Source organism: Chrysemys picta, chromosome 10 (genome assembly GCF_011386835.1).
Source record: "Chrysemys picta bellii isolate R12L10 chromosome 10, ASM1138683v2, whole genome shotgun sequence".
Taxonomy (NCBI): domain Eukaryota; kingdom Metazoa; phylum Chordata; order Testudines; family Emydidae; genus Chrysemys; species Chrysemys picta.
The window spans coordinates 72,225,886-72,240,498 of record NC_088800.1 but is presented as its reverse complement, the minus strand read 5'-3'; the positions used below and the strand labels follow the sequence as shown (position 1 = coordinate 72,240,498).

General features: G+C 39.7%; 1 protein-coding gene across 4 annotated transcripts in view; it reads right to left on the bottom strand.

Annotated features, from left to right (window-relative positions):
- Nucleotides 1-14,613, bottom strand: part of LOC101935204 (cytochrome b-c1 complex subunit 2, mitochondrial) — a 20,736-nt gene extending 6,123 nt beyond the window's left edge. The window contains exons 1-11 of one of the 4 annotated variants that reach the window (XM_042853208.2): nucleotides 14,475-14,613; nucleotides 8,432-8,524; nucleotides 8,141-8,290; nucleotides 7,211-7,275; nucleotides 6,240-6,296; nucleotides 5,763-5,887; nucleotides 3,927-4,024; nucleotides 2,353-2,410; nucleotides 2,047-2,157; nucleotides 589-788; nucleotides 198-278 (exon numbers count right to left, since the gene is read on the bottom strand). In XM_042853208.2, coding sequence (XP_042709142.1) covers nucleotides 198-278; nucleotides 589-788; nucleotides 2,047-2,157; nucleotides 2,353-2,410; nucleotides 3,927-4,024; nucleotides 5,763-5,887; nucleotides 6,240-6,296; nucleotides 7,211-7,275; nucleotides 8,141-8,290; nucleotides 8,432-8,524; nucleotides 14,475-14,510 — 1,074 coding nt within the window. In that variant the 5' untranslated portion in view covers nucleotides 14,511-14,613. The remainder of the gene's footprint in view (nucleotides 1-197; nucleotides 279-588; nucleotides 789-2,046; nucleotides 2,158-2,352; nucleotides 2,411-3,926; nucleotides 4,025-5,762; nucleotides 5,888-6,239; nucleotides 6,297-7,210; nucleotides 7,276-8,140; nucleotides 8,291-8,431; nucleotides 8,525-14,474) is intronic. The other 3 variants (XM_024102409.3, XM_042853209.2, XM_065559971.1) reach the window with 3 other exon arrangements.

Sequence of the window (14,613 nt, the reverse complement as noted above, 5' to 3'; positions counted from 1 at the left end):
ACTTGTACTTTCCTGAAAACAAGCCCTATTCCCTGCTTTGAGGAGTTAAGTCTTGTATCAATGCAATGTTAGTTTAAATCCTAGTCAAAGGAAATATTTCAAACTCTTGTTCAAACTACTAGATAGTTACACTAATAACTAGAATTTAATAAACCAATGTATTTGATCAAACCAACAAATTCTAATCAGCAACTTACCTCCCCAGCAGCAGAAGCCTGGGATATAGTATAAATCCCAAAGAGTCCAGAATCAGAGTAATTAACATTAAATGCTGCAGCCTGTGAAACAACATTTTCAGTTACTGTTCCAATAATGAAGATTGGATGCTCAATTTCTCCTTCAACAAAATAGCTACCGGTGGTACCCAATATGCTAGTGTTTAGAAAGATGGGTTTCTTCTGTTGAAATTAAACCAATTTGGGTAGAAGACATTCCACGAAATATTTTTAATTCTTGTGCTAATGATTAAAAGAAAGATTCTAGCATAGGGGACTTTAATCTCTCAAAGGACAAGAATGGTTTGCTATATATTTTTCTATTGCATTTTTTTTCTTGGGAAGGAAAGTTGCAATAAACCATTAGGCTTACATCAAATGGTTGATTAGTTGCCTTAGCGATAGCCTGGAAAAGTTTGCTGGAAATATTGCTTCCCCTTTTAATAAGAGGCCCTGCACCTAGAATATGCTGAAGGACACTGAACGCATTTGCTTCTGCACTTCCAGTAGCAACTCCTTCTGCTACTATGGCAGCATGGACAAGGCTTTCACCGTTCTGTTCCCTGATTTCACCTGAAAATAAGAACAAAGAAATTATAGTTAAAAATATAGTGTATTAAACTTAATATGTGAATTAGTTGCTATCATATACCTCCAACAGTGATTTCTAGTCAGTAAATAAGAAAAGCCATTAATGTAGTTTAGTTGTAATTTTAAGTTCACAGGATCTTGTTGCAAATACTGACAGTGGACATCAGCATTGACTGTTCAAGAAAAATCATCCCCTTGTTTTATAAAAACAGAAAAAAGGTATAAGCCTTACTTGTTCACAACTTTCCCACAATCACAAAGAGCCAAATTCAGTGGAGAAATACTTGCGTATTCCAGGTCTGCATATGGTCTAAGAAGGGCTTGTCTGTATGGTGATTTACTGCATGGCAAGCTAGGGTATGCGTCTACAGCACTAACTAGCTGTGGAGACCATGCTGTTGCACACTACAAGTTTGACAAGTATGTCAAAGCGCACTTATGGATTTAAAGCATGGCTGCAGAGTTCATACAGTCATTTAGCACACAGCAGGCTAGTGCACTGTAGATTTACACGCTAGCTTGCTATGCACTAAATCACCGTATAGACAAGCCCTTAGATTCCCCTATTAGAAAAGCTACGAAATCCATTGAATATCTGCCCCAAGGTAACAATTTCTCACTCAATAGCTACATTTTGACTGTCTGAAAGACTAGTTATTCCACGTTTTAGCCAACCCAAACGTAGTCCAGGTATCGATCTCCTAATTTTCTGACTAAACACTGTTTTCAGCTGGTTGCAGAAGTAACCCGATTGTATCAATATTAGTCCAAGATACTGCATCAAAAGACCTAAACTGATGCTCAAAGTTTGTTATGAAATATTTGACAGAGTTAGTGGCCTTCCTGGAAAGTAAGCTTTTCAATACTCCTAGGTATCCCTTTGTTACCTTCCACACACCCTGGGACACTTTACTGTTTCAAGTACACAAATTCTGGTATTGTGCCACTAGGTTTTGTGTTTTCACTTTATGGAGTATAGTGGAAGGACGGCCCTGTGGTTAAGGCACTGGACTGGAGGTTAGAAGATTTGGATTCAGTTCCCAGTTTTGCCACAGACCATTCCCCATCTTTGTCTTGCCCTATCTATTTACATTGAAAACCATCTCTCTTCCTGTGTTTGTAAAGTACACAGTACAATGGAGGCTCAATCTCAATTGGACTCTTTAGGTCATACTTAAGTCTTAATAGAGAAGACCAGCACAAAACTTGTAGTTACCAAAAAATCCCACCTCACACATACACAGACTGAGTTTACCTCCACGATATTGGGCCTTAACACCAGAAGAACCAGCCCCGCTCCTGATATTTAGAAATTGCTCTCCAACTTGTTTTAGTTCAGAATGGCTTACACCTGCAATATAATATTTTTATTAAAAAAAAAAATCACGTAAATTAACAGTATTCGAAAATTAACTAGAGATGGCTAACAAGTACTTTAGATGTACTTTAAGAGTTCTACTTGTAGAGATGAAGTTTGATTACTTCTATAGTTTTCTTTTAATGCACAGTATGATGCGTAAGACATACACTAATTAAACACACATACCTAGTCCCACCAGAGCCATTCTTGCACTTGTGAAGTTGTTCTGTACAAACTGGTGCAGCTGCAACAATAATGTTGTGCGCGTTAGGTTATTTCCACAAATAAAAAAAAGGCGGCAATAACCATGTGTCAGGTTACTCATTTGAAGTTTTTCAAATGAGTTCCAGGCCAATGGGAGCTGTGGGAGTGGTGGCTACAGGCAGGAGCAGTGCGGAAATCCCCCCCCCCCCCCCCCCCAGGGATGTGCTGGCCACTTCCGGGAGCGGAGTGGGGCCAGGGCAAGCAGGGAGCCTGCCTTAGTCTCGCTGCACCACCAGACTTTTAGCGGCCGGAGACTGCGATCGACTGGCAGAGGCTCTGTGACTGACCAGTCGATCGCGATCTACCAGTTGGTGACCACTGCTTTTAAAGGCTCTTTCACAGAGCAAAGGTGGTGTTGCTACGAGCATGAAAGAGCTGTTACAAATAGAATTGGATGTCCAATGTCTTAGGTCAATAAGGAAGTTTAAAAAAAAGATGGTATCTACAATTGCCTTGACTCAAATGAGTGCTGTTTAAATATTTCCAAAGTTTACAAGGAATCAGGTCATCTACAGAACTGGTTCAATTTTTATAAAAGCCATGAAAGAAAAACTCAAGCCTTGAATAAAGTTTGATCTTGCAGTAGCACTTGTTGTCACTGCAAAAGTGACAACAGTTGCCAGTCACACAGAATTTAGGGGCGCAGATACTTTTTAAAAAAAGGAAATTATGTTCTAATCTTAATGGGAAATTCTGTGCATCAATCTCTGCAAGAGAAATTATAAACATATTTCCTTAAATGCATAAACTTAAAACAACTCCAAACATATTTGTTAGTCTCTAAGGTGCCACAAGTACTCCTGTTCTTCTTTTTCCAAACATATAAATATAAACATATAAATGCACACAAATCGTAAGCTAGAAAGAGCCAGACCCACCTGATTTTTTATTTAGTTTATTTATTCTGAGTGCCCTTGAGAGAACTGCAGTTTTAGATGTTAAACTACTGTTAATTTTCACTGCAGTTCCATAAGTAGCTGTATCCATTGTTCAAATGTTGTAATTCTGAATGCAGCAAGTCCTGATGCTTCCAACAGCAGTTGCTTACAGGAGAGACTGTTTTATGCACTCTCCCCGGTAGCGGTAGAAGCACACTACTGTCACTATGTGGAAGTCATTAGCTCTTTGTACATGGATATCTGCACTTCAGTGCGGGTCCTATTGATAAGTAATAGAAAGCCAGACACATAGTACAACATAGCCTTTTTAAAGGCTTTGGAATCACAGTTCAAAAGTCACAAGAGAATTTTATACCCAATAAGTGAATTTACAGTCAGAAAAAGACTTGAATTTACTTCAGCAGCAGACTAACATTTGAGATGGGGACGCATGACAAATCTATATAGGAGTCTCACTTTGGGAGAATTGAATAAGCCAAACATGCTGCTTTAAGTGATTGCTAGTGTCATGGGAGAATAGTTTTACAAAAGAAACTAGAGTGGCAGATTCACATGTGACTTTATACTGTGGCTACAATATGAAAGATATATTCCTACCTGCTCCGGTGTAATTTTCCCAATTGCATAATCTGGACAGTACAAGGAGTTAGCAAGAGCATTCCGATAAGCTGCAGCATGCAAGTTTTCAAGAACACCTAAAAAAAAAAATGAACAGAAGAAACACTCTTTCTAAAAATGTAGTTCAATGGCTACTTTCACTGAAGAGTGGAGATGGGATGAACACAGGAACTGCGAAAATGGATCAGCATTGTGATCTGTCTCCTCCAGTTCCCATTCAACATCAGATGCTTCAGAGGAAATCACAAGAAATTTTGTATTAGGCAGAGGTGGAATAATCCAGAGGAGGTCTCAACTTTATCCCTAAATATTATAAATTGTCTTAAACCCTAAAGCATCACTTTAAAAAAAAGGATATTTAGCATTAAATTTTAACAAATCTGGATATTCTTATTATCCATAGAGAAATCCAATCCCTCTTTGAATCTCAGTTCTTCACCTGAACAGCACAGTATGGCATTTAAACTGAAGTCATTATGCTTTGTGTTAAAAAGTATTTCCTTCTATCACTTTTGGATTTCCTGTCACTTGATTTCACTGAGTGTCCCTTGTTCTCATGTTCTGAGACAGGGAGAACAGACACTTCCTGTTTACCTTTTATAATACTAATAATTTGTGTACTTATGTTTCCCTCTCATACATCTCCTTTCTAAAACAAACAATCCCAGTTTTTTCATCATTTATCACACTTCTCTGAACCCTTTCAGAGCTTAACTGTTCCGAATTTTGACTTCATGATAAATAGAATGGGTTTAAGAACAGTGCATCTTTAACTTTATATTTTCTTGCTTTTGGTGTTATATCCATATTATTTAAACCCAATTGTTTTTTCTTTTAAAGATGTTCTTTAAGAACTGACTTGGTAGATCAAACCCTTTTAAAAATAGGAGTGTTTAGGCAGTGTAGTACTTTTACAGAAGAAGCTGTAATGTTTCCTCAAAAGTAATAATTGTATATTTGCACAATAAACATTACATATATGTTTTTATAAATTATCTTAACTACTCCTTATGAATAATATTGTATAAAAATACTCAGCTTTTAATAGTTCAATATCTTGGCCAGAAAAGAGTTTCATCAAAATATCAGAAGTATGGCTTGCAGACAAACCACCTATTTTTGGATAAGCTTAAAGAAACTAACACGATTCAATTTTATCATTTAAAAAATACTTATTTGAACATCACCTGTTCTTCAATGTGCTGGAGTTTTAGGAAAAGTGGCTGTGCTTTAAAATAAGCTACCAGTTTCCCAGAGACTGGAACAGAACTTCAGAATTCAACAGGGCATGAAAGTTTGGAGACTTCAATATGACTAAATGATCCAAAACAATGAGTGTCATACAGGAATACTAGTATTACTTAGATGATAGAGATCTTGAGACTTGAGCCCTAAGTTATGCAGATACACTGGAACAAGTTCACATCTTAGTTGGGTTACTACAAACATACTGATGTAAGACTAGATTGCAATTTAGATTAGTTTAATGAAAATGTTGTTTTATATAGCATAGGTAGTAAAATTCCATAGAACTTCAAGAAGCCATTTATCCATTCAATCTTAAATAGCTTTCTGATAAGAAAGTTTTTATAATGCAAATGGCTTCATTTATAAAATGGGCTTACTGTGCTCTCTCTCCCTATTCATTTCTGATTTCATGGAGGAACAGACAGACAACTATGACTTTCTCCAGAGGGGCAAGTGGAAAATTAACTGGAGTGGTCAAATTGCTCAAAGTTAAGTGAAGAAGAAGTGTGTGTGTAAGTAAATATTCTTGTGAAACTGTCAAAGCTGGTCACTGGAAAGCATACTTACTAACTTGTGGATTTTGAAAGGCAACTGCTTTATCAACTTTTAGTTGTGCCTGAAGCTCTGTTACTTCCCAAGGTCTGAATTCTGGAGCTGTAGTGACATTAATTAGGTACTCCATTACTGTATCACTGAAACAAAAAGGCAAAGTTATGAAGGAATCTAGTTAAAGATTTCTTTAAATAAAAATGAATATAAAGCAGCAAATATCCAAACATATCCAAGATATACTGTATTGATAGACCATTGTGTACAATAGTAAGAGTCCAATTTCATGCTACAAAGCACCCACCTGAACACTGCAAAACCGTATGTAATCAAGTACAGTGTCAAACCATTAATACTCTGACAAAGTAAACAATAAGGGCATATGTTAGAAGTGATGTTGTGCCTTCCCCTTAAAATAATGGTATTCTGTAGCTTAACTACTGCGGTTTCTTGCAGAATATACTGTAAACTCAATTGTTACAGCTGGATACTTACACATAGTCACGTAGGCATTCAACACAATAAATCATGTTTTCTCTTGTGGAGGTTACACTAAATGAGAAGAAATATAGATCCATTTCAGAAAGTTATGTTGAAAATACTGGATTTGAACATATGTTCCTTGTTGATGTAAATTCCCTTGCCCAAATTCTGGACCAGAATGCAAAAACTCCATTATTTTAAAAAAGACTGTACTGGTCTTTTAAACATTCAAATGGATAAAAAAAGTGCTAATGTAAAAACATCTCCCACCTCTACACAAATTCTGAAAAATGCCAATAGCTATGAGGCATCTGTAATTCAGGTATAATTTGACATTTTATCATTAAATTTTTAAATTGCAAACTGAACAGAATTTAGGTAGAATTGCCTAGAAAACTTGCCAAAAGAGAGAAGTGTATTTCACTTTTGTCTTTCTGTTCATATTCAATAAAAACCAAGCCGCCTTCAACTTAATAGCCCCTGAGCAACTTTAAGATATATTGTAATAGAATACATACAAGAATGCATTCAAAAATCAGCAATCTTCTGTATTTCTAAATGTTAGTTTTTATACTTTAAATTCCCCACCATCCAATTACAAAAGCTGCTAAAATTCATGTACACTTGTATTCTCTTGCAAATTTTTTCATTTATAAGACTATGAATAATTTATCTTTAATATTTTGCTCTATTATGATAAAGGAATAGAGAACAAGTTATTTTTTGTCTATTAAAGATAATTTTTGAAGCATGAAAAAAGCATGTTTTTTTGAAGCATGAAAAGAAGATGCATACATCAAAGTTTACATATAATCACATCAGACAGATCTGTCCATGTAGTATAATGTTCATTGGGCATGTCAGTTTATTCATTTTTTTTGGGCACTTTGGGTCATTTTGCACATGGAAGTTTTAGCCATACTACCTGCAGTTTCCATTGTTTTCTCAGCAATACAGATTATCTTTAAATAATAGTCACAAACCTTAGGTTACCTCCAACAGCTTCAATGCCACGAGTAATTTTGAAGGAAGAGGCTCCCTTAGTAGTCTATAAAAACACAGAAGTTGTTTTTACACATTTAGGTACTCCAAGAACAATTTTATTTGCATCAGGTTATTAAATATAATTCTAGGTACAACATTAGATATTTCCAGTCTGTTTACCAAGAAATATTTTTTTCATTTTCTTGTGTGTACTAACACGTTTTCATAATCTTGAATTTTTAGCCAAATAACTAAAATTAACATGCTGTTAAAAAGATCAAGATATTAGTTTTATCGAACACACTTAAGCAGCGGGAGATAGCTAAAACAGCATGAGTGGTATTAAGTCTATAATTATAATTAATAACCAGGTCAGTACTCTAAAAAGATGGTTTCATCTACAACCACAGATATGCCTATTCACTAATCAGTTCACTAGGGAGTGAAACTGAACTCAGTAAGACCTCATAAGGCACCCCGGAGTTTAAGATTTTCTTATCAGTAAGAAAAACTTTATTTGGAAGTCAATTAAATAGTAAATACATATTAAACATTCAATTTATCTTTTACTGCATTCTGTGTGTAGCCTCATTAAAAGATTGGTGCAATCACTCAATTTCGTACAGAGCAACACTGAATTAATGTATCAATGGTTGTGGCTGTTTGTGACAAATTTCTGACTACTAGAAAGTATGGGTCATCAATTCATTTCTCCCAGACAACTAATGTCATCATATGGCAACAGTTTTTTCACTAGCCACCTGTGTTCTATATGAACCAAGAAACCAGAGGTGGAATGATACATCATTATCATTCACTTAAGCAATCCAGTACCCATAGATTTTAATTACGTGGATTTCTCTAAAAGATCTCAAGCATTTCATCATTTTACCTATCTTCAAAGAATTAAATAGAGGAAAGATACCTACCAAGTTTGATGCAAGACGGAGCAAATGGGAGGTTCCCAAATTGTTGGTGGTTTCATATCTGCTACCTGCTTTAATGAACACACCAATTCTTGAAGCAGGGGAATAGTTTTCCAGAGATGCAATCACTAAACCATTTGGTAATTTTGCGATCTGTATTATAAAGAAAAATAAAGACCTATTACGGTTTAGTGGTTCATTAAAGATACAGTCACCACACTATTCTTTTGTGATCTGATTCAGTCCAATAAAAAATAAAAAAAAAAAGAGTTAAAAATATTCATTTGCACTGACCTCGAGATCCTGTGGCTGTAGACGTAACTTTCCTCGCTCTGCAGTTGCTGATGCTTCAACTTTGGGAGCAACGCTGAGAGAATAAAACCTCTTCTAAAACAGAAAATAACATCAAGCAAGATTCAAGAGGTACTTATTTCTACTTTCAAATTATATATCACTACAGTATCTAACAGAACACATTAAGCAATGATTCATAACATACAATAAGAACATAAGAAAGGCCGTACCGGGTCAGACCAAAGGTCCATCTAGCCCAGTATCCTGTCTACCGACAGTGGCCAATGCCAGGTGCCCCAGAGGGAGTGAACCTAACAGGTAATGATCAAGTGATCTCTCTCCTGCCATCCATCTCCATCCTCAGACAGAGGCTAGGGACACCATTCCTTACCCGTCCTGGCTAATAGCCATTAATGGACTTAACCATTACTAACCAACCACTTTAACCAACTGGATAAACCATGAATGTATCCAGTTCTCTTTTAAACTCTGTTATAGTCCTAGCCTTCACAACCTTCTCAGGTAAGGAGTTCCACAAGTTGACTGTGAGCTGCGTGAAGAAGAACTTCCTTTTATTTGTTTTAAACCTGCTGCCTATTAATTTCATTTGATGACCCCTAGTTCTTGTATTATGGGAATAAGTAAATAACTTTTCCTTATCCACTTTCTCCACATCACTCATGATTTTATATACCTCTATCATATCCCCCCTTAGTCTCCTCTTTTCCAAGCTGAAGAGTCCTAGCCTCTTTAATCTCTCCTCATATGGGACCCGTTCCAAACCCTTAATCATTTGAGTTGCCCTTTTCTGAACCTTTTCTAGTGCCAGTATATCTTTTTTGAGATGAGGAGACCACATCTGTACGCAGTATTCGAGATGAGGGCATACCATTGATTTATATAAGGGCAATAATATATTCTCAGTCTCATTCTCTATCCCCTTTTTAATGATCCCTAACATCCTGTTTGCTTTTTTGACCGCCTCTGCACACTGCTTGGACATTTTCAGAGAACTATCCACGATGACTCCAAGATCTTTTTCCTGACTTGTTGTAGCTAAATTAGCCCCCATCATATTGTATGTATAGTTGGGGTTATTTTTTCCAATGTGCATTACTTTACATTTATCCACATTAAATTTCATTTGACATTTTGTTGCCCAATCACTTAGTTTTGTGAGATCTTTTTGAAGTTCTTCACAGTCTGCTTTGGACTTAACTATCTTTAGCAGTTTAGTATCACCTGCAAACTTTGCCACTTCACTGTTTACCCCTTTCTCCAGATCATTTATGAATAAGTTGAATAGGATCAGTCCGAGGACTAACCCTTGGGGAACACCACTAGTTACCCCTCTCCATTCTGAGAATTTACCATTTATTCCTACCCTTTGTTCCCTCTCTTTTAACCAGTTCTCAGTCCAGGAAAGGACCTTCCCTTTTATCCCATGGCAGCTTAATTTACATAAGAGCCTTTGGTGAGGGTCCTTGTCAAAGGCTTTCTGGAAATCCAAGTACACTATGTCCACTGGATCCCCCTTGTCCACATGTTTGTTGACCCCTTCAAAGAATTCTAATAGGTTAGTAAGACACGATTTCCCTTTACAGAAACCATGTTGACTATTGCTCAACAGTTTATGTTTTTCTATGTATCGGACAATTTTATTCTTAACTATTGTTTCGACTAATTTGCCAGGTACAGACGTTAGACTTACCGGTCTGTAATTGCCGGGATCACCTCTAGAGCCCTTTTTAAATATTGGCATTACATTAGCTAACTTCCAGTCATTGGGTACAGAAGCCGATTTAAAGGACAGGTTACAAACCTTAGTTAACAGTTCCGCAACTTCACATTTGAGTTCTTTCAGAACTCTTGGGTGAATGCCATCTGGTCCCGGTAACTTGTTAATGTTAAGTTTATCAATTAATTCCAAAATCTCCTCTCGTGACACTTCAATTCGTGACAGTTCCTCAGATTTGTCACCTACAAAAGCCAGCTCAGGTTTGGGAATCTCCCTAACATCCTCAGCCGTGAAGACTGAAGCAAAGAATCCATTTAGTTTCTCCGCAATGACTTTATCGTCTTTAAGCGCTCCTTTTGTATCTCGATCATCAAGGGGCCCCACTGGTTGTTTAGCAGGCTTCCTGCTTCTGATGTACTTAAAAAACATTTTGTTATTACCTTTGGAGTTTTTGGCTAGCCGTTCTTCAAACTCCTCTTTGGCTTTTCTTATTCTTGCACTTAATTTGGCAGCGTTTATGCTCCTTTCTATTTGTCTCACTAGGATTTGACTTCCACTTTTTAAAGGAAGTCTTTATCTCTCACTGCTTCTTTTACATGGTTGTTAAGCCACGGTGGCTCTCTTTTAGTTCTTTTACTGTGTTTCTTAATATGGGGTATACATTGAAGTTGGGCATCTATTATGGTGCCTTTAAAAAGCGCCCATGCAGCTTGCAGGGATTTCACTTTAGTCACTGTACCTTTTAACTTCTGTTTAACTAACCCCCTCATTTTTGCATAGTTCCCCCTTTTGAAATTAAATGTTGGGCTGTTGAGATGGTCTTCCCACCACAGGGATGTTGAACGCTATTGTATTATGGTCACTATTTCCAAGCGGTCCTGCTATAGTTACCTCTTGGACCAGCTCCTGCGCTCCACTCAGGACTAAATCTAGAGTTGCCTCTCCCCTTGTGGGTTCCCGTACCAGCTGCTCCATGTAGCAGTCATTTAAAGTATCGAGAAATTTTATCTCTGCATTTCGTCCTGAAGTGAAATGTTCCCAGTCAATATGGGGATAATTGAAATCCCCCACTATTATTGAGTTCTTAATTTTGATAGCATTTCATCATCACTATCACCGTCCTGGTCAGGTGGTTGATAACAGATCCCTAATGTTATATTCTTATTAGAGCATGAAATTTCTATCCATAGAGATTCTATGGAACACGTGGATTTGCTTAAGATTTTTAACTTCATTTGATTGTACATTTTCTTTCACATATAGTGCCACTCCCCACCCCGTACGACCTGTTCTGTCCTTCCGATATATTTTGTACCCCGGAATGATTGTGTCCCATTGATTGCTCTCAGTCCACCAGGTTTCTGTGATGCCTATTATATCAATATTCTCCTTTATCACAAGGCACTCTAGTTCACCCATCTTATTATTTAGATTTCTAGCATTTGTGTACAAGCACTTTAAAAACTTGTCACTGTTTATTTGTCTGCCCTTTTCTGATGCATCAGATTCTTTTTTATGTGAATGTTTATCATCTGATCTGGCCCCTACTTTATCCTCTTCCATCCTCTGCTCCTGACTATAACCTGGAGATTCTCTATCATTAGACTCTCCCCTAAGAGAAGTCTCTGTCCGAGCCACATGCTCCTCTGCAGCAGTCGGCTTTCCCCCATCTCCTAGTTTAAAAACTGCTCTACAACCTTTTTAATGTTTAGTGCCAGCAGTCTGGTTCCACTTTGGTTTAGGTGGAGCCCATCCTTCCTGTATAGGCTCCCCCCATTCCAGAAGTTTCCCCAGTTCCTAATGAATGTAAACCCCTCCTCTCTACACCATCGTCTCATCCACGCATTGAGACTCAGAAGCTCTGCCTGCCTACCTGGCCCTGCGCGTGGAACTGGGAGCATTTCTGAGAATGCCACCATAGAGGTCCTGGATTTCAGTCTCTTCCCTAGCAGCCTAAATTTGGCCTCCAGGACATCTCTCCTACCCTTCCCTATGTCATTGGTACCTACATGTACCACGACCACCGGCTCCTCCCCAGCACTACACATAAGTCTGTCTAGATGCCTCGAGAGATCCGCAACCTTCGCACCAGACAGGCAAGTCACCATACGGTTCTCCCGGCCATCACAAACCCAGCTATCTATGTTTCTAATGATCGAATCTCCCAATACTAATACCCGCCTTTTCCAATTAATGTATTTCAAAACCGTATGGCAGAATGGCCACCACATCTTTTACTCCCTGGGGGTTTAATCTGAGCAGTTTCACATTCCTGTTGGAGCCCATTCAAAATCACACAGGTGAAGAACTACAAATTTAAGAATTACAAAATTAATACTACAGTCTCAGACTACTTGTGACCTTGATTATTATCACAGATGCCATATTGCACTGTTGTATTAAATATTTAGTTACATGAAAATTATATAACATACTCTGTGGTCACTACTGCAACTCACCAAACAATTAATCACATGGAATTTAACTAAAATCTAATATAACATGTGAAAGTGATGCTCTTAACTCCTTGGTACAAGTGGCCCTACCCTTAGAGCAGCACCTACCAGCAAATTGACCCACCTTCACTAATAACTGCATAGACGACAGATGGACTTTGAACAAAACATTCTCAAACTTTTTTAGCTGAGCCCCCCTTCGGAAATTCGTTTCCTATATATACCACCCCCACCCCACCCTCCATATATCCGGGGGGGCTAGTCACCATGTGGCAGTCAAGAAAGCCTTCTGTTCCCTGCAGTGGCCCTGTCAGCCCCCACAGCTTCCCTAGCACAGGCTCTGTCTGGTAGGGAAAGCAGACAGGGCTCTGTGCTGTTGGTCAAGAGAGGGTTCTGTCCAGCAGGGGGTCAGCAGTCCAGGGTGGGGGGCCTGGCAGCCTCTCCAGCAGAGAAAGATATCTGCTGTTGCACAGCGAGAAGAGCAGGAAGCCATAGACAGAGCCCCCTCCTGACCCTGGCCCTTCAGCACACTCCATCATGTTCTTGCACCCTTAATAGTCTTGTGTCCCCTCCCTCGGGGAGCACATCCCACTGCTTGAGCACCTCTGGGTTCAACTCAGGACTGCAAAGAAACTACAGCAGTAGTCAAAAGTCAAAAATGGAAGGCCTCCAAACTGAAGAGAGACACAATGACAAGAGCATCCCACACAGCCTAAAACTCCCCAAACCAAGAAGTATAATCAAACTTCAAGTGTGAAACATTACCTGCTTCCTCACATATTAAGTCTACTTTTCATATAAAGATTCTCTTTCTCCCCAAAACCTGAGAGTAACAAGTTAAAATTAAGTGACAAAAAAAATGAACCAATCAGACATGTTGAGGATCTGATAGAATTTTTAGGCCATTAACTTAAGTTACCCTATTAGTTACCATGTCTTTCTAGTTACACTATTACATGCTTTTCACTTAGTGACAGGTCTGGTTAATATATTTTGAAGCTACTAGTATTTCAATATAGGTTTTATCACCACAAAGGTGATAATTACTTAATCTCCAGACTCTTTCCTACTTTGAGTCAGTAGTACAGACATGTCTACAATTTATACAGAAAAATACTAGGGCTCCCAAGATATTTATTAGCCTAACTGTGCCACTATCTGCAACGGACAAGGCGCCTTGCCCAGTAAGCCCTCAATAATGGTTAGAGTTTTTCCAGTACATGCCTGACAAGTCAAGTCCAACAGCAAACGGGCAGGCTAAGGCACTAACAAGGGGAGGCTGCAGGTTTAAGGGCCCTGCAGGGAATAACGCTGACTAGGGAAGGAAGGAGATCCCGTCCACCTGCCCCCCGAGGAATTCCTCCTCCCACACCTGCTCACTACGCGGCTCCCACGGGAACTCGGAGCGGGGCCCAGGCTATCCAGCCCGGCCTCCCCCAGCAGGGAACAGGCTGCTCGTTTCCGGGAGGGAGAAGGGCAGGTAGCGGGTCCCTACGGGAGCCCCAGGGAAGCTGCGCTGGCCGGGGACAGACGAGGACTCCCACCCGCCGAGCGAGGGCCGAGTGCCGGGCTGGGCCGAGGTGACCTTCAGACGCTCAGCCCCGCTCCCTGCCCCGGACACCCGGCACCGCCGCGGGTTCCGCTCCATCCTCCCACACGCCCCTGCCTCGGTCTCAGCTCCACGCCTCAGCAGAGAAGGGGGCTGCCCTCGGTCCCCTTACCCGACAGCAAGGCCAGGGTCAACCCCGCCTGGCCCGGGCCCGGACCCAGCCCCCTTCCAGGTGCAAGGACTCCTCGCTCTGCCGCCCCCGCCCCCAACAGAGGCCGCCTCCCATCCCGCCGCACTCACCGAGAGGGAACGCGCGATAGTCGGGATCCCCTTCATCCTCTCCGTGCTGGCCCCGGTGCCCCCTCAGAGAAACAAGATGGCGCCACCGGAGGACGACTCTGCCTTCCCAGCATACACCGCGTCGCTTTGACCTTCTAGC